Source organism: Erythranthe guttata, chromosome 8, assembly GCF_056151865.1.
Source record: "Erythranthe guttata isolate IM_541 chromosome 8, IM_541, whole genome shotgun sequence".
Lineage (NCBI taxonomy): Eukaryota > Viridiplantae > Streptophyta > Magnoliopsida > Lamiales > Phrymaceae > Erythranthe > Erythranthe guttata.
The window spans coordinates 5,690,467-5,710,405 of NC_142540.1; the positions used below are offsets into that span (position 1 = coordinate 5,690,467).

A 19,939-nucleotide genomic window follows, 5' to 3' on the forward strand; every position below is an offset into this window, starting at 1 on the left:
TAGTCATTGTAGTTGATTTAAGTTCAGTAAATTAATCAACAAAAAAAAAGTCATTTTCTTTTGTATTTTTCATGTAATCTAATTCGCATGTTCCATTTTGCTATTTAACTCGTATTTTTTTGTTGCAGGTTCTGCTTTTGTTATAATTTTATGACATGCAGAGAATAAGATGCGATGAAGTGCCTTGTGAAGTTGAATTCATGCTACAGTAGTCTAGACCTTATGTGACTATATATAACTATAGATAATTGTAGATAACTATAGTCACCTGTAGTAACATACAACTATATGTATGTTATAGGTTTTTTAATGTACAGTAATACTTGTTCATGTTTGAAGAATATATGCATGTGATTGTATTTTTTTCATTTTTGTTTGTTAGTTGATTTATAATATCAATATCTAAATTGTGAATTTTATTTGTTGGTGGTGATGAATTTTGGGGTAAAAAGACAGTACATGACTACATATAACTATACAGGACTATTGAACTTGTAGTAAGCTGTAGTCATGTGTAGTATACTTTCAGTTCAGTAATTTTACCAAAATTAAAAAAAAATTAAAAAATGATAAATGCAGTTGGTGAAAATGCTGAATGCAGTTGGGCGAAAATTACAAATAAGGGCACAATAATACTTTTGTCTCTCCAGAGGTATCTCAAAAGAAGATTTTTAGGAATGGACTTATCCCTATATATTTTCCATATGAGGGGTGTATATCAAATGTAACCTTCAAATATAGGGCAAAAGACGAGCATCTTCATTTGAATGTTATTAAAACGTGATTAATTTACATTATGGGCATCTTTGGTTGGGTGGTTTGGATAGATAGCTATGGATGGGATATGGTATACTAGGACTAAATTGTTGATTCACAGTGAGTAATTCATTATTTGGTTGGAGTTATGGGGGAGAAACTAATAATACCTGCAATAATAATATCATGTTTTGTTTGGGTGATACCACTGTTTTCTATGGATTTTTTAGGTAAATTACTGGTTTGCCCCTTTTAATACATTTATTAATTAATCGCTCTCTCTACCAATACATCTCCGTCTTCATCATTTATATTTGGGTACAATCTTATGCGAAAGAAACCCTAATCTTCTGCGATGTCTGTGATTGTGGTAGTTTAAAAGATCTTCAATTTAAAAGCCGCTGAGGAATCCGAGCAAATAATTATCCCAAAAAAATTGTATGATCGAATTTAAGAGAAAAAAAAATGAATTGAAATTTAAAATCAGTAAACTGTAAACATACACATGAGAATCAATACGCGTTCTCCACCGGCGTCGCCTTCCTGGATCCTCCACCGCCGCCGCCGCTAGGAAATTCTGTAGCTCCACCGCCGCCGCCAGGAAATTCTCTAGCTTCACCGCCGTTCATCTAAGAGAAGTAGCTCACAATACCAAATAGAATGATTGATCAAATTCAATTCCTGACGTACATAATAGGTAATCAATCCCACAACACAAACAAGATCAAGAACACACACACACACACACACACACACACACACACACACACACACACACACACACACACACACACACACACACACACACACACACACACACACACACACACACACAAGAAATGACGCAGAACGGAAGCACGGTAAATAATTAATTTCTACGAATTAATCCTATAGAACACAAAAACTCTGGAATCCACCAGATAATTGTGAGAAAACTTAGAAATTTTATTAATAATGAAAAGATGCTGAAAAATAAACCCTAGAGCAACTATTTATACCAAAAAAAAAAACGAGAAACCTAATCAAAATAGGAAAACGAGAAAATTACCAAAAAAGACAAAAAAACGAAATAACTCCTAAACCTAATAGAATACCAAAAGTTGGAAACAACCCAACTTGCTCCGATTTTTCTAGAATTAATTATGAATTATTTAAGACTTTCCTAAAATAGCAAAAACGTCGTTTTGAAGGCCTAAACGACCTCGAAACGCCAAAATCCATCGCACATCACAGAACTGTGTGTTTGACTCCCCTCGTCGTTCCGGTTCGGAAAAGCTTGGCCCCACCCAATTCCGACTCCGCCACCTCTGCATCAAGAAACCAATTGCAACGATAATGTAACAAGGAAACGAACCTGTTTAAACGAGGCGACGTCCACCCATGAATTATTTGAATTCCTCGTCCAACAATTCGACATCTTCCAGGAAATAAAACGAATACTACAAATCGAAGAAAAGAGTCGTCATTTCATTTCATGCAAATTAAAATTTGAATTCAGAAGGTCAAAGAAAGATATTGTAGTTTCGATAACTAACCCATTAGAAAATATTCGCTGGTTTTCTTTCTCAGATATTGCACCAGCTTCTTCCGGGATTTTTTCGAATTCTCGTCTCTCTCATTATCTGTCTCACTAATGCAGATTCCTTCCAATCTCCAGTAGACGCCATTACACCCGATAACTGTACAAGAGCACCGGAAATTCGAGAATCGAGCTCGATAATTCTCTTGGCAACTTTCAAAGAAAGCGACTTTTCGCCGTTTTCGATGCAACCTCTCAAAATCGCTGACCACATAGTTGCATCGGACTGAAAAAGAATCTCATCGATAAGATCAATTGCTTCTTTCAGACAACCCGCTCTAGCAAAAAGATCGATCATGCAAGAGTAGTGTTCAATACCAGGATTGATGCAATACTCGTTTCTCATTATGTAAAACCATTTTTTTGTAAAGGAAAAGAATCAAGGCTTGCGTTTAGCCCTTTGACCAGCTGATTTGTAACGGATGAATCACAAGATTCCAGCCTCTAATTATTTGCTGAAATTCAGCACCATAATTGTATATGACTAATTTAGAAATTTAGTGTACAGCTCATCTCTAGATCAAGTCTTCTGTAACTATTTATACACACATAGTATGTGAATGAAAAGTGTGTCTGGTTTCATTGTACTGTGTAAATCTTATATGGTATCACGAGTTTTTCTCTCCCACGAGAATTGATCCAAACCTTACTTCCGCAAAATGTCTTCACCCACCAACCCCGTTTCTTCACCCACCATGTCTCAGTTAATTGCAATTAACGCCGCCTCACAGTTACCATGGAAACTCACACCCTCCAATTACCCTTCTTGGAAGGCTCAATTCGAGTCTCTTTTAATCGGCTACGATCTCATTGGATACATTGATGGGACTCATTCTTGCCCACCTATATCCAGTGCCTCTTCCACTGAAGACATTACCACCCATTTAATTTGGGTTCGTCAAGACAAGCTTCTTCTCAATGCAAGTTTTGCCTCGGTTTCAGAGTCCATCATGCCAATGATTGCGACATCTCAAACTTCGACTGAAGCTTGGTCTCGACTTGTTCGCCTCTACGCGAGTAAATCCCGAACTCGTGTGATGCAACTCAAGGAAGAGCTCACTCTCATTCAGCGTGGAAGTCGGACGGTGTCCGAATTTCTTCATGCCATCAAGTCACTTTCTGATGAGCTTGCTGCAATTGATCGTCCTCTGTCAGCCGATGATATCACCCTCTATGTTCTTCATGGTCTTGGTCCTGATTTTCGCGACATCGCTGCCCCAATTCGTGCTCGAGAAACTGCCTTGTCTTTTGAAGAACTACATGATCTTCTTGTTGGTCATGAATCTTATTTGAAGAGATTGGAATCAAACAACACATCTCAAGTTGTTACAGCACATTCAACCCAAAGATGGAATAACAACAAATCCAAACAAAAGAAGGATTATCCAAGGAACAACTCTTCCAACAATCGACAATATTCTCAAAGAGGTTATCGCCGAAATCACAACGTTGGACAAAAAGTTATTTTCTGCCAGATATGTGACAACTCTGGTCACATTGCGAAACAATGCTCCTTATTTCGCTCATCACATGCCACTGCCAACTACACATCCGCAGCAAGAGGAAAAGAGAAACCTTGGCTCGTCGACTCCGCAGCATCTCACAACATTACTTCTGACATGACCAAATTGACCATCAATCCTGAATATGACGGTACAGACGAAGTTCAAATTGGTGATGGGTCAGGTTTGAAAGTCACGCATGTTGGGTCGATGAATTTAAAATCCTCTAACAAAAAATTTGTCCTAACCGATACACTTTGTGTTCCAAAAATTAGCAAAAATCTTATTTCCGTTCATCACTTTACTAAAGCTAATAATGTGTATCTCGAATTTCACCCTTTTTTTTTTCTTGTGAAGGATCGAACCACGGGGATGACTCTTCTTCAAGGCCGATGTGAGAGTGGTGTATACCCCTTTCCTGTTGATCTACAGCTCTCTGGATCCTCTATTCAAGCTCATGTCAGTGTTCGTACATCTCTTGATGGTTGGCATAATAGATTCGGTCATCCTTCTCCCAAAATTGTTAACCAGTTAGTTAAAACATTTACCTTACCTGTCATTTCTATGCCGTCGTCATCTTCCTTGTGTACCTCTTGCTCATGCAATAAATTACATAAGTTACCTTTTGCCGGTTCAAGCCTTATTAGCACTAAGCCTCTTGAGTATGTTTACTCTGATGTATGGGGACCAACTCCCTCCCCTTCAATTGATGGTCATCGTTATTATGTCATTTTTATTGATCATCATACTAAATATGTCTGGTTATATTTGTTGCGTCTCAAATCTGATGTTTTAACGATATTCTCCAAATTTCACAAAATTGTAGAAAATCGTTTTACCACCAAGATTCAACATCTTTACACAGACAATGGTGGAGAATTTGTCGCTCTTCGTCCATATTTGTCAAATCATGGCATTAGTCATCTCACTTCTGCCCCACATACTCCAGAGCAAAACGGTACTTCGGAACGACGACATAGACACATTGTAGAAACCGGTAAAACTCTCCTCCATCAAGCTAATCTTCCTGACACCTATTGGTCACATGCCATGCTAACGGCAGTCTACCTAATAAACAGGTTGCCTACCCCCATATTAAACAATAAGTCCCATTTTCAAGCCATCTTTCATTGCTCACCAAATTACACAAAACTTCGCATTTTTGGGTGTCTATGTTATCCATGGCTTCGTCCATATAGTACAAACAAATTACAGTCGAAGTCTCTTCCTTGTGTGTTTGTTGGCTATTCTACTAGTCAAAGTGCTTATCTGTGTTATGATCCCGTATCTAAAAAAATATATACATCCCGTCATGTTTTGTTCGATGAAACTATTTTTCCTTTTGCTAAAAACAACTTGTTTCACTTTGAAAATTGTTCTAACCAAGAGTCATCCACACGAGCACTGACTGAGCATACTACGGGACCAGCAGGGCCAACGTTCATCAGCGTTCAGGGAGGCACTCCTCCATCGCCTCGAGTTTTGTCTTCCTCTACATCTGATACTTCTAGCCCCACTACAGATGGTTCCACTATGCCTGTTCCTTTACCACAACAATTGCCGACTCTTGACAATCGTGATGTTGTGCCTCAAAACAATGTTGATGGTTCAGATAGAAGCACCAATACTACTCATTCAGATTTGCCTCGGGTTCGCACCATTACCACACGGTCAATGAATAATGTTTTCAGACCTAAACAATTATTTCTTGTGAGCAAACACCCGTTACCGCCGTCTATTGAGCCGACTTGCTTGTCCCAAGCCTTAAAGGATCCTCGTTGGCGTCAGGCCATGGCTGATGAGTTTACAGCTTTAGTTCGACACGGAACTTGGGATCTTGTTCCACACAATTCTCGTTACAATCTCATCGGGTGCAAGTGGGTTTACAGAGTGAAGTACAATGCTGATGGCGCAATTGATAGATTCAAAGCTCGCCTTGTGGCTAAGGGATTTCACCAACGTCCAGGAATAGATTTCAAGGAGACTTTTAGTCCAGTTGTAAAACCCGCAACTATTCGCAGTGTTCTTGCTTTAGCGGTAACAAAACGATGGTCTATTCGACAACTTGATGTCAATAATGCATTCCTACATGGCTCACTCGAAGAGGATGTTTATATGACCCAACCACCTGGATTTGTTGATGCTGCCCATCCTTCATTTGTTTGCCGGTTACGAAAATCGCTATACGGACTTAAGCAAGCGCCACGTGCCTGGTACCACGCACTCAAGGATTTCCTGCTATTTATAGGTTTTAGCAACTCTCGGGCTGATTCTTCCCTATTCATCTATAGTTCAGATGACGTACTGGCTTACTTCTTGGTTTATGTGGATGATTTGATCATTACCGGCAACAAACCCGCTTTTATTCAGCACGTCATTCATCAACTAGGGACAAAATTTTCGCTCAAGGATCTTGGCAATCTTCACTATTTTCTTGGTGTTGAAGTCCTTCCCACCTCGTCTGGTATCTTTTTAACTCAACACAAGTACATTAGAGATTTGCTGAACAAAACCAAGATGGAGGGAGCTAAGGATGTTTGCACACCTATGTGCACCTCCACTCCTCTTCATCTTAATGACGGCACACCCTCTGTGGACTCAACTGAATATCGACGGGTAATTGGTGCTCTTCAATATTTGTCACTAACGCGGCCAGACATTGCCTTCGCCGTCAACAAACTTGCACAGTTCATGCATAAACCCAGCAATACGCATTGGACAGCCGCAAAACGTCTACTTCGCTATCTTAAAGGAACCGTCAATTATGGTATCTTAATCAATAAGTCAGTCTCGATGGACCTTCGTGCCTACTCCGATGCTGATTGGGCCGGAAATAGGGATGATCGGTCTTCCACTTCGGCTTATGTGATCTTTCTTGGTACTAGCCCAATCTCATGGAGTACCCGAAAACAACGTGCTATTGCTCGATCATCCACAGAGGCTGAATATCGAGCCTTGGCCACGGCTACCTCAGAAATTGCATGGCTGCAGTCCCTCTTTCGTGAACTGAGGGTTAACCTTCGTGCCCCTCCTTCTCTGTTATGTGACAATATTGGTGCTACTCAGTTAAGCTTGAACCCCGTACATCACTCTCGGATGAAACATATAGCAATTGACCTGCACTTTGTCCGTGACTATGTTACCAAAGGCTTACTCAGTGTATCTCACGTTCACACCACTGATCAGCTAGCGGACCTCCTCACAAAGCCAATGAGCCGGTTACGACATCAATGGCTACTTTCCAAGATTGGAGTTACTGATGGCACCTCCATCTTGAGGGGTCGTGTAAAGGAAAAGAATCAAGGCTTGCGTTTAGCCCTTTGACCAGCTGATTTGTAACGGATGAATCACAAGATTCCAGCCTCTAATTATTTGCTGAAATTCAGCACCATAATTGTATATGACTAATTTAGAAATTTAGTGTACAGCTCATCTCTAGATCAAGTCTTCTGTAACTATTTATACACACATAGTATGTGAATGAAAAGTGTGTCTGGTTTCATTGTACTGTGTAAATCTTATATTTTTCCCTTCTTCGACTAATCCACAATGATCGCAAGCCGATAAAACTGCAGTAAAAGTAACTTCATTAGGTGTAACATTCACTCCTCTCATTTCTTGAAACAAAGCCAAAGCTTCGACTCCGAATCCATTTGTAGCGTAACCCACCAACATTGAATTCCATACAACCTCGTTGAATTTCGTCATTTGGTCAAATAATTTCTAACCGTTTCTAACGATACCGCAGTTACAGTAGAAGTCTATAAGGGAAGTTGCTATGACCTGGTCGGAATCTACACCAATGACAGTTGCTCGAGCAAAAATCTGTTAGCCGAGTTCGAGCGATGCAATTCCAGCACATGCAGTAATTGCACTAGCTAGGCTGTATCTATCCATGCTTAAGTCGTTGTCGTTGTTCATTGTGCAAAAGAGTTCTAATACTTCCACAGCATAGCCATTCTGACTCAGATGCTGCTGATGGTTGTTGTAGTAGAAACTCTGGTTCTGGGCGCGAGAGTTGGGGGAAAATTGGCCTGATTTGAGGCCCTCTTCGCCGTAGAGATCGTAGATCTGGTGCTTCTGAAGGTCGATGAGTACATCGTAGGCTTCGGAAATCCGCTTGAATTTGGTCTCGGCCTCCTGCTTGTTGGTGTTTTTGTCGGGATGCCAAATCATGGCGAGGCGGCGGTAGGCTTTCTTCAAGTCTTCGTCGTTGGCGTTGCTGTTCACTTTCAGGATGTTGTAGTAACCAATCCCCCTATCTGTGTTCCGATTCCGATTGTTGAAATTGGGGCTCTTTTTTTTTTTTTTTTTTTTTTTTTTTCTTTTCTTAATTCCTGTTACGGAAAGTGAATGACTGCAAGTGATTGATTGCAGATGTGAGAGGAGGAGGGCGGTGGTGGTGGGCGTGGCTGCGGTGGTTGAAATTGAGAGTAGTAGAGAAATTGAGTTTGAACAAGGAAGGTGGTGAAGAGGTGTGAGATTGGGAAGGAGGAAGAATGTGGGGTTATTTTTTCTTTAATTTTGTTCACATGAGTTTTTACCTGAAAAAAAAAACTAGGGCACGATGCAAGAAAGGGGAAGATGAAGATTGTAGTATTTATATCTATTAATTTCGTAATTGATGTATTTTCGAAGGATATTTTCGACACTACACATGGGTTACAAAAGGGGATTCAATATGTGATAACCAGTCAAGCCAATTTTGGCTTGACTAACAATAATTCGAATGAGGTATTAAATGGGTGGGCCCAACAGTCAATGATGGTAACTCAAGCAAACCAAACGTTGTACAAAACGGTACAACCCATCTCATCTAGGGGTGGTAAACGAGTCGAGCCGGCTCGTGAGCTCGACGAGCCGGCTCGTAAAAAGCTCGAACTCGGACTCGAGGTTTTCGAGCTCGAGCTCGAGCTTTCTGACGAGCCGAGCTCGAGCCCGATTTTAGTTGTTCATCGGCTCGCGAGCCGGATTTATTATTATTTTTTTATTTTTTTTTATTTTTTATATACTATTTTTATTTAAATAATGTATAATAATATAAAATATTATAGAAATAAATACAAATATTAAAAAAATATATAATCACAATTTAGTTTTTATTTTGTAATTTTTAAAATATTTTTTAATAATAAAATAATATTTAAAAAAAGAAAAAAAAAAAAAAAAAAAGAGATTGGGCTCGAGCTCGAGCTCGAGCTCGAGCTCGACAAAATTAACACGAGCTCGAGCTCGAGCCAGAAAAAGAAGAGCTCGACGAGCTCGAGCTCGAGCTCGAACTCGACAAAATAAACTCGAGCTCGAGCTCGAGCCAGCCAAAAGAGGCGAGCTCAGCTCGAGCTCGGCTCGTTCACACCCCTAATCTCATCCCTTGTAATACCCCAACCAAAGAGGCCCTATGTATACTATATCAGTATTTTTTGTGTTATGACATTATTGTGTTCATCACCAATTAATATAATAAGGTCAAGTGGGTGATTCCAAATTTCGTGCCGGGAATTTTAAATTCGTATGTGAGATGTAAGAGATAAGTTTGGTAGGCCAACATCTATCTATAAATAATAAGTATGCATAGGGCTGAAAGTCGGAAGGATCGGATCGGAATTAGCCTTTTCGGAATATTTCCGAAAAAAATCTGAAGTACAAAATCAATTCCAATTCCAATTCCAAAATTTTCGAAATCTAAAAATTCATTCCAATTCCAAAAGGCCCGGAAATTTCGGAATTTCGGAAAGTTTTCGGAAATGACATAAGTATTAAAATTTTGAAACTTCGCTGAAAATTTCATAATTTGCTAAAAATAAAAACATCCACGTCGATAAAAATAACTACTAAATTTCAATTCAAAAAATAAATAAAAATAAACCATATCATAATATCCAATAAAACTTCTAGCAAAAATTAAATAAACTCTTTGGCTTTGCACAAGAAATAATAAACGTAAAACCGTTTTACATAAAATAAACTAGGGCTTTTTTAGGTGACATGGCCCATAAAGAATAAATACAACTAAATAATGTAAAATAAATATATATAATATATATATATATATATATATATGTATATATATATATATATATATATATATATATATATATATATATATATATATATATATATATATATATATATATATATATATATATATATATATATATATATATATATATATATATATATATATATATATTACTCAAAGATGTATTTTTTGGAAAAAAAATTGGAATTTTTTCGGAATTAATTTCGGAAATAATCGGATCGGAAATCGGAAATTCCAATTTTTTTTTTATATAATTCCAATTCCAATCCAAAAAAATCGGAAAAAATCGGAAATCGGAATTTCGGAAATCGGAATGAAAAAAGTTGTTCCAAAATCGGAACTTTTCGGATCGGAACCGGCGGAAATCGGAATTTCCGTTCCAACTTTCACCCCTAAGTATGCACATAGTAGAGCGAGCGCTCCATAATTAATCAATTAATCCTTCTCATTCACAATGTCACCTTCTACTCGCTCAGTCATCCTTTACTCCTTGCTAATTATGTTATTATCATCTTATTCAAATGCTCAAACAACCCCACCAAAACCCCAATCCTTCATTTTCCCAATCAAGAAAGATGCCACAACCAATCAATACTACACCACCATTCAAATAGGTTCCAAAGCCACCACACTTGACGTCGTGATCGACCTCGGCGGCAAATTCCTCTACTTCTACTCCGACGACTACTCCAACGCCACATCATCGTACCGCCCGATCCCGTGCGGGACCCGCAAATGCAGGACCGTCGTCGACACCGACGGCTGCGTCGTCTTCTGCAATACATCGCCCCCCGCGCCAGGGTGCACCAACAACACCTGCGCCGACTACGCGCTGAATCCCTTCACCGGCACCCAGGGCTACAACGGCATGGGCGAGGACGCCCTGCGCGTGGGCTCCACGCGCGGGTCCCGCAGCTACTACACGGTGAATAACTTCCCGTTCCAATATTCGGATCCCGTTCTGAAGGATGAGCTGGCAAGCTCCACCTCCGGAGTGATTGGGCTGGGCAGGTCAAAGATATCCCTACCTGCCCAGCTCTCATCCGCTTTCAAGATCCGCCGGAAGTTCGGCCTCTGTGTTCCGTCTTCCGGCGGCGGTAACGGAAATATGATCGTTGGAGAGACGACATATTACAAAATCTCCAACAAGTCACTGATTTCCACCACCACCCCACTCTTGAAAAATCATGGGAGCAAATCTAACAATGGGGGGTTGGGCAACTTGACGGTGGAGTACTTCATCGGTGTCAGATCCATTAAAGTAGGCTCCAAGACACTCTCGTTGAACAAAACGATGCTCTCGATCGACGAGAGCAATGATGGAAGTGGAGGCACTAGCATTCAGACAGTGAGGCCTTACACCACACTTCAAAGACCACTTTACAGGGCTTTGGTCAAAGAGTTTGTCAAGGCTGCTCAAGCCAAGAATATTACGAGAGTGAAATCCGTAGCTCCATTTGGGGCTTGCTTCGATTCGAAGAGTGTAATTATGAGCTCGAAGACGGGCCCACAAGTGCCGACTATCGATTTTGTTATGCAGAAGAAGAGTGTCTATTGGAGGTTTTATGGATCGAATTCGATGGTTAAAGTTGCTAGGAAAGACGTGATTTGCCTTGCGTTTGTTGAAGGAGAAATAAATATAGCAGGACCGACGACGTCGATAGAAGTGGGAGGGTATCAAATGGAGAATTATTTGCTCGAGTTCGATTTGGCTTCTTCCAAGTTCGGGTTTAGCTCTTCACTCTCGCTGCATGATACAACTTGTTCTAAGTTCCTAAGCTAGGTTAAAAGTGTGATGGAAAGTATTTTGTAAACTTTGAAGTTAAGTTTTTAATTTGTGATCACATTTGTGTGCATGTTCTTTGTTTGGTTTATTTGGGTTGAAATTGTGTTAGTAATATTCTTCTTCTTTCAGAAAACACCCAACGGATTGGAGAATCTACTTATGTTTGCCCAACTTTAAATTCTTCTCTTTCATTTCTCAAAATAAGAATCTATATGTTAAATATTAATTGAGGATATTAATATTAAATAACACATTTCACTGATAGCTTAAGCCTCTGATTGAGATGTCATTCGACATAGTTTCAGAGTCAAATCAAATTAAAAGGTCATGCATTCGAATTCCACTTTCACCCATTTAAAGTATAATTATAATTTTATGCAACGCGGTCACATGGCTCACATACTCCAGTATTCTGTGACCTGTGTGTGTAATGTGTGATCTGTGTGTGTAATGTGTATATATACAAATTATAATTTGTACTTGTCAAATTGGCAAATGTTTTAAAAAGAAAATGTACTTGGAATTTATATGCATAAAAAAGGGTAGCAAAATAGATGCCCTTACGTCCTGCAAGGACGGCCTAGCTGTTGGAGCAAGTGAACATGTATCAATTGACTCAGGTTCAACCGTCTGACAGGTCAAAGCGCGTCATTCAAAAGGACGCCTTTTAAGGGCCGTTCGATCTTTTGATATGTTCTGGACCGTCCGATTGAGAAGACAAAATTGGAGAGATGGTCGTTGATCCAAGCCCAATCCAACGGCCCATATAAAGCGTCATTTGAAATGACACTTTATTGTAGTTCTGAAATCAATCCAAAAAACACCCCAATTTTCAAAAAGATTGACCGAGTAGAAAAAAAATGTCACTGCACCAAAAGGGTAGCCAAGTAGTTGCCCTTACGTTTTGTAAGGGACGATCTAGCGGTTAGAGCAAGTGAGCATGTATCAATTGATCTAGGTTCGAATTCCTTTGCCAACGGTTGCAAGGTCATGTTTGTCACACATATAGTTAACTTAGTGTGGTTTATATCTCTCATATATTTTGCAAACTATTATACGAGAGTGTCACACATAGTAAGTTTAGTGTGGTTTACCTCTCTCGTGTAATTTGCGAATAATTATACGAGAGTGCAGTTTTTGCCTAGTGCACCTATTGGCTGACTGCAGATTCATTCGTTACAAAAAGAATGAAAAAGAAAAAAAAAAAATGTAGCTGCCCCTTACAAGTCACAAGGGTCGGCATTGGCAAGCACTCATTTTCTCAAGTAAATTATGATAGTTTTTGTTGCAAGTCGAGGTGGTCGGTGTTCCATGTGTAGTAATTAAATAATAACCTGCACAGTTGATTATCATATTATAACTATTTTTATATTCTACCCATATTTAATTTTCATACCAATTGAAGTGAGGTTTAAGTAGGGTTGTTTATGTTAATGCTGAATGTCTGAAACTAAACAATGTAAGCATGGTTCGTGTGAACATGTAGATAAGATAAAAAAATATTATCTTTAATCATTTATGTTTTATCGAATATAATATGCATTTGATCAGTGTGCCATCTGATCTGTCCAGATTTGAGGTGGGTTTATTAATTTAGGATAGGCTTGAATTTTTGGAATGGGCTTGCTGAGGGCTGTCGATGAGCACGTTTCACACAGAGAAAGTTCGGACTTAGGCCGGGGTTAACACTCCGATGACCAAATCAGTAAACTGTTTTGAAACTGCGGAGATTTAATATGCTTTATTAAGGACTTTAAAGATTTTTCAATATTTATGAAGAACATATATTTGCTTTTCTTTTTTTGTGTGTGTTTTTCGAGAGACTTACCTTCTTCAGCGGACATCCGCCTATTTATAGATAAAAACGGACGTCGATTATTCCTCCAATTCGATTCAACAATCCAATCACCGTAATAAAATATTACGGACTTCAAATTGTCTTCAATGGTGTTTAATCTGTCCTTACAGAGACGGCTGCGGGCTGGACATGCCAAAAGTAGAGAACATTCACTGCACCTGTCAGATGATTGAACATGCATTAAATGCCTCTATGTGCGGGCGAGCAGAAAAGGATTTCCCCTAACCTTGTCGGTCGCCTCGCATCTCGCTTGGTAAGGCCTTATAGTCTTCATTAGGCCATTTGAGTTGAACTGTGACCTGATCACCATCCATGTTTGGGGAATTCTCTTTAGCAATTGAGGAATGCATGTAAGAAATTTGAATCTATAGTTCGAAGTGTGCGGATCACTTGTCTTAAAAGTTACAGTGAATTACAGACACCTCCTTATAGTAAAGTGTAATTATAAACAAATCCATTATTTTAAAGAAATTACATCCAACCCTGTGATTTGTAAAATTCTTACACCCACCCCTACAAAAGAGTGTTAATCTAAGACTTCCAACCCCAGTAATTTATAAATTTCTTACATCCACCCCCTACAAAATAGTGTTAATGTAAGAAATATATAAATTGCGAGTGGCTGTAACTATGGAAAAAATAAGGGTTTTTTCAATTAATAGCTTTTACCTCAGACGGTGGTTGTAATTTACCTTAAAAGTTATACCAGCACAATAAACCAACAGATGTACACTGGATTTTCTATGAAATGCTAATTGTTTAACGTATGATAATTGAGGAATTTTCAAAAAAATCATAGAGTAAACCGGTACTGCATTCAAGATATTATGATATATAATTTGTGCCTCTTTTCTGTATGACTTATCGTATCGTGATTTTCATGCAACCTCATTTCGAATCTCTAATGTTCGTGGTAGTAAAACTTTGATACTTATATATAATACACTTCTGTTGTTTGTGGGTAAACATGTAATTTCGGGAGATAAAGCCCGAAACTCCTCGTCACCTGAAATGGTAAAAAGTACAAATTAAAAAAAAAATGTTATGGATCTATAATAATGTAAAAAACACATTGTCAAATATTTCGACCTACAGAAATGGTAAAAAGTACAAATTAGAAAAAGGGTAAATAGCACTTTACCCCCTTGTGGTTTCAACTTGTTACACTTTACCCCATGTCATATCAATATAGGTCTTTTACCTCCCTGTGGTTTGCACAATGTAGCGACCATCAGTATATCCGTTAAAGGTTAACGGATAGTGCATCTCACTCGCTCGAAAATGACTTAGTTGAGGTTTTTTTACCATAAATTAATTTTTTTACACCTTTCAACCACAAAGTAACGTTCGTTGTACTCGGGATTTTGAGTGCTCATATTCCGAGTTTAGCCGTTGAATCTGGGGAGACAATTGTCAAATAACCGTAAGCACCGTAGCGGGACAGTATCGTCTTAAGAAAAGATTTAATTCGCCTCAGCTAATCTTTTCGTATTTTTCCTGTTGGAATAAATTGAATTAATGTGAATTCAATATTGAAATTAGTGGCAATTCAATATTGGAAGAAGTGGGCATTCATGTTAGAAGAAGTGGGCATTCATGTTGGAAGAAGTGGAGGATTGAATAAATGTGAATTTGAAGCACTATTGTCTAGATGTATAGACAATTGTCTTTTGATTTTCCTAAGTATTAAATTAGAATTAAAAGAGTTGTTAGTGTATGAGTTATTTTGTAATTTATTAGTAGATTAATGTACTCCTCACTATAAATATGGAGTGCTAGAGATCATTGTAAGCAAGACAAAAAAAAACCAAAAAAGAGAAGTAATTTTTCCATCCACAAAACACTTGTATTTTACTTTCTCTACTCAAAAATATTATTTTTTCAAGTCTTCACAAAATCACTAAAATCCAAATTCGGGATTAATCATTTTTATCCTATCCTGGTGCCTACAAATTGGTATCAGAGCCATCTTAAAAATGTCCACCAACCTTGCTTCTCTTATACCTCGTTTCAATGGAGAAAAATTCGATTATTGGAGTAATCTTATGAAGCTTTGTCTTGAATCTCAAGACATTTGGAGCGTTGTTGAGGAAGGTGTTCAGACTCCCGAAAATGAGGATCAATTGACGAATGCACAAAGGCAAGCTTTGAGAACAGAAAGGCAAAAAGATCGAAAAGCTCTTTTCCAAATATATCAAGCCATCGAAATTTCCGTCTATGAAAGACTAACCAAGGCGAGTAGTTCCATGGAGGCATGGGAAATTCTACAAACAACCTATGCCGGGAAAAATGAAGTAAAGAAGGTTCGTTTGCAATCTTTGAGGGCTGAATTCGAAAAATTGGAGATGAAAGAAAACGAAAAAATTGTTGAATATTTTACAAGAATCACCTCTCTTGTAAATCAAATGGCGACAAATGGCGAAGTCATGGAAACCCAAAGGGTTGTCGAAAAAATTATGCGAAGCTTGCCGGTGAAATTTGATCATGTTGTTGTGGCTATTGAAGAGTCACAAGATCTCTCATCAATGGCGTTGGAGAGTCTACAAGGACGATTGGAGGCGCACGAAGCAAGGATCCTTCAAAGAAATCCTCAAATTTCTTCTCCGGATCAAGCATTAAAATCCCGAGTTACATTCACGGGAGGCCGTGACTCATTCCGTGGTCGTGGCCGAGGTCGTGGCCAAATAAGAGGAGGAAGAAACTCTTACAACAATTACCGTGGACAAGCCAAATCAAATGAAGAGGCGAAAGAGGAGGAGAAATATTTTCCGAACAATTTTCAAAGAGGAAGAGGCCGAGGACGAGGATCATATAAAGGTACAAAGCCTTACGTTGAGTGTCATTATTGTCATAAACCGGGACACAAAATCAATGATTGTTGGGAAAAATATCCAGAAAAAAGGCAAGAAGTTGGTTATTTGCATGAAAATAAAGTCGAAAATATGGAGACTTTATTGATTGCATCTAACGGTAGCTTTGAAAATACTTGGTATTTGGATAGTGGTGCGAGCAAGCACATGACGGGGAATAAAAAATTATTCTCAAATCTCGTCGAAGCTAGCCATGGGACAGTTACGCTTGGAGATGGATACACCTACGCATTAGAAGGCGTTGGAGAAATTGTCTTCAAAACAAAATCCGGAAAAGCCGAAACAATGTCCGAGGTTTACTATGTACCTAACTTGGCAAGTAATTTGCTAAGTGTTGGTCACTTGATGAGGAAAGGTTTCAATATGTTTTTCGACGACTTCACTTGCGTTTTGAAAAAGAAGGATCAGCACATTGCAAATATCGGTATGACCGGAAATAATATTTTTCCGATCAAACTTGATAATTTTGAAGCCTCTTGCCATTTAACCGTGAAGGACGATGTTTCAAAGTTGTGGCATGACCGGTTCGGACATCTTAATTTCCAAAGTTTGAAGGAGTTATCAAACAAAACAATTGTTCAAGGATTGCCGAACATTAAAGCCATGGATGAAATTTGTGAAGAATGCCAATTGGGGAAGCAGCACCGAGAGCCATTTCCTTCCAAATCAAATTGGAAATCACAATCACCATTGGAGATCATTCATAGTGACCTTTGTGGACCATTTCAAGTTCCCTCTCTCGGTGGTAATCGGTATTTCTTGTTATTTATTGATGATTTTACAAGAAAAGTTTGGGCTTATTTTGTGAAAGAAAAATCCGAAACTCTTTCATGCTTCAAAGATTTTAAAATCCAAGTTGAGAAATTTTCCGGTTTCAAAATAAAAAATTTGAGGAGTGATCGTGGTGGAGAATATTTATCTTCTTTATTTGAAGAATTTTGTCGAATCCATGGGATTAGACATGAATTGACGGCCCGGTATACACCTCAACAAAATGGCGTGGCGGAGCGAAAGAATCGAACAATCATGGATATGGTTCGGTGTATGTTGAAAAAGAAGAATATTCCATCGGAGTTTTGGGCTGAAGCGGTCGCTTGTGCCGTTTATTTGATCAACCGATCACCGACGAAGAGCTTGGAGAATTCTACTCCAAATGAGGTGTGGTATGGTAAGAAGCCAAATGTTAGTCATCTTAAAACATTTGGTTGTCTTGCATATTCACATATTCCAAATGCTATGAGGACCAAACTCGACGATAAAGCCGAAAAATGCATTTTCATTGGGTATAGTGAGAGGTCAAAAGCTTACAAGCTTTATAATCCTCAAACGAAAAAAATTGTGATAAGTCGGGATGTTCGGTTTGATGAAAAATCCTCTTATGATTTTTCAAAAAATTCAGAATCATTAACTTGGTCGACCCTTGGAGACGAAGAAGGCGATTCTCAAGCAATGCAACCAAATGATGGTGAAAACGAATCTCCACAAAATTCACCATCACCCCCGCCAAGAAAAACGAGGAGTTTGAGAGAACTCTACGATGAAACGGAGGAGGTGAATGCATCAAATTCTATTTTCTTTGCATTCTTTGCCGGGGAGGATCCAATCTCTTTTGAAGAAGCCTCAAAAGAAGAAAAGTGGAATCAAGCGATGAAAGAAGAGATCAAGGCGATTGAAAAAAATGAAACTTGGGAGCTCACACCTTTACCTTCACACAAATCTCCTATTGGTGTGAAATGGGTGTTCAAAACAAAAACCAATCTTGATGGTTCCATCAACAAATACAAGGCGATGCTTGTTGCAAAATGATACAAGCAAAAAGAAGGAGAAGACTTCAATGAGGTATTTGTTCACGTCTCAAGACTTGATACAATTCGTTTAATTATCTCTCTTGCGGAAATTTTCATGAAGCCACTTGGAGGTCCCGTTTTTTCGAAAAATATTGAAGGTTTGGGAATCAAAAGCAAATTCAATTTACGGGAGGCAATGTGGGAATAAATTGAATTAATGTGAATTCAATATTGAAATTAGTGGCAATTCAATATTGGAAGAAGTGGGCATTCATGTTAGAAGAAGTGGGCATTCATGTTGGAAGAAGTGGAGGATTGAATAAATGTGAATTTGAAGCACTATTGTCTAGATGTATAGACAATTGTCTTTTGATTTTCCTAAGTATTAAATTAGAATTAAAAGAGTTGTTAGTGTATGAGTTATTTTGTAATTTATTAGTAGATTAATGTACTCCTCACTATAAATATGGAGTGCTAGAGATCATTGTAAGCAAGACAAAAAAAAAACCAAAAAAGAGAAGTAATTTTTCCATCCACAAAACACTTGTATTTTACTTTCTCTACTCAAAAATATTATTTTTTCAAGTCTTCACAAAATCACTAAAATCCAAATTCGGGATTAATCATTTTTATCCTATCCTGGTGCCTACATTTCCACAACAATTTTATTCGACGGTTTTGCTAAATTCACTACCGGTTTTATACATCGGGAACAACATTAGCGTCCAAACTACTCCGGAGCGCGCTAGTACACTTTGGGAGATAATTAATTATGTTGGAACATCTTCGTGTTCCAATCAAAGCCCTAATGATTAAACGAGGAAGCTGGCTAGGTTGGAGTAAAAAGGAGAATAATCTTCTCAAATTTAATGTTAATGGAGCTGCTAAATCAACAGAAGCAGCTGGTGGAGGGGTTCTTAGGGATTTCAAAGGAAATTTTTGGTATGGATTTTCATTCTTTTATGGGCAGAAATCTGCCTTATGGGCTGAGCTAGAGGCAATTTATGAAGCTAGAAATATTTGTCTGCACATGGGGATTACTAATTGAGTTTTGTTTGCAAAAAATACCTCTGTGAAATCTCCAACTGCATAAAAAGTCCATGTGAAATAAAATATGATTGAAAAACCCCTATGAGTTTTAGTTAAAGGCACTTTCCCCCCTACGCCGGGTTCGTGTGGTTCACTCGCCGTTTGTGCGAGTGGTGATGAAATATTTTATGGAAAAAGATAGAATTGCCCCTGAGATAGTACAATTTGACTTACTTATAAAGAACTCAAAAATATTAGGACCAAATTGCAATTTTTAAAAATTCTTGAAAACATAATCATCTTCTCCACTCCATCTGCGGCGGCTCAATTTCAGTGAGCGGGAACGCCGGCGTTCCACCTGGCTGGAAGGCCAGAGCCTGAATCAGAGCAGGCCTGGATAGATTTCTTTTTTTTTTTCGTTTTTCAGTTTAATAATTTATTTATGTATTAATATATAATAATATATTTATATGTATTTTCACAAAAACCATGTTGGGGTATTTATGTCTATTCAAGCGTGGTGAACGGTTAAATTGCAAATGGTCAAGTGTGTTTGTTATTTTAAAAAGTTTGTAGGAGGTTTCAGTGATATTTTTAACATGGACTTTTTATGCAGTTGGAGATTTTACAGGGGTACTTTTTGCAAAAAAACTCATTACTAATGTGGTGATTGAATCAGACTCCATACATGCTATTCAGTTAAGAGTGGGAGTTTGTGTATATCATTAGAAA

At 38.3% G+C, this 19,939-nt stretch overlaps 1 protein-coding gene across 1 annotated transcript; it reads left to right on the forward strand.

Annotated features, from left to right (window-relative positions):
- The first annotated feature begins 10,331 nt into the window (after nucleotides 1-10,331).
- On the forward strand, nucleotides 10,332-11,767 carry LOC105976819 (putative aspartic proteinase GIP2). The gene has a single exon (XM_013002078.2). The coding sequence runs from the start codon at nucleotides 10,332-10,334 to the stop codon at nucleotides 11,658-11,660; it is 1,329 nt and encodes a 442-aa protein (XP_012857532.2). The 3' UTR covers nucleotides 11,661-11,767.
- Nucleotides 11,768-19,939: the final 8,172 nt, after the last annotated feature.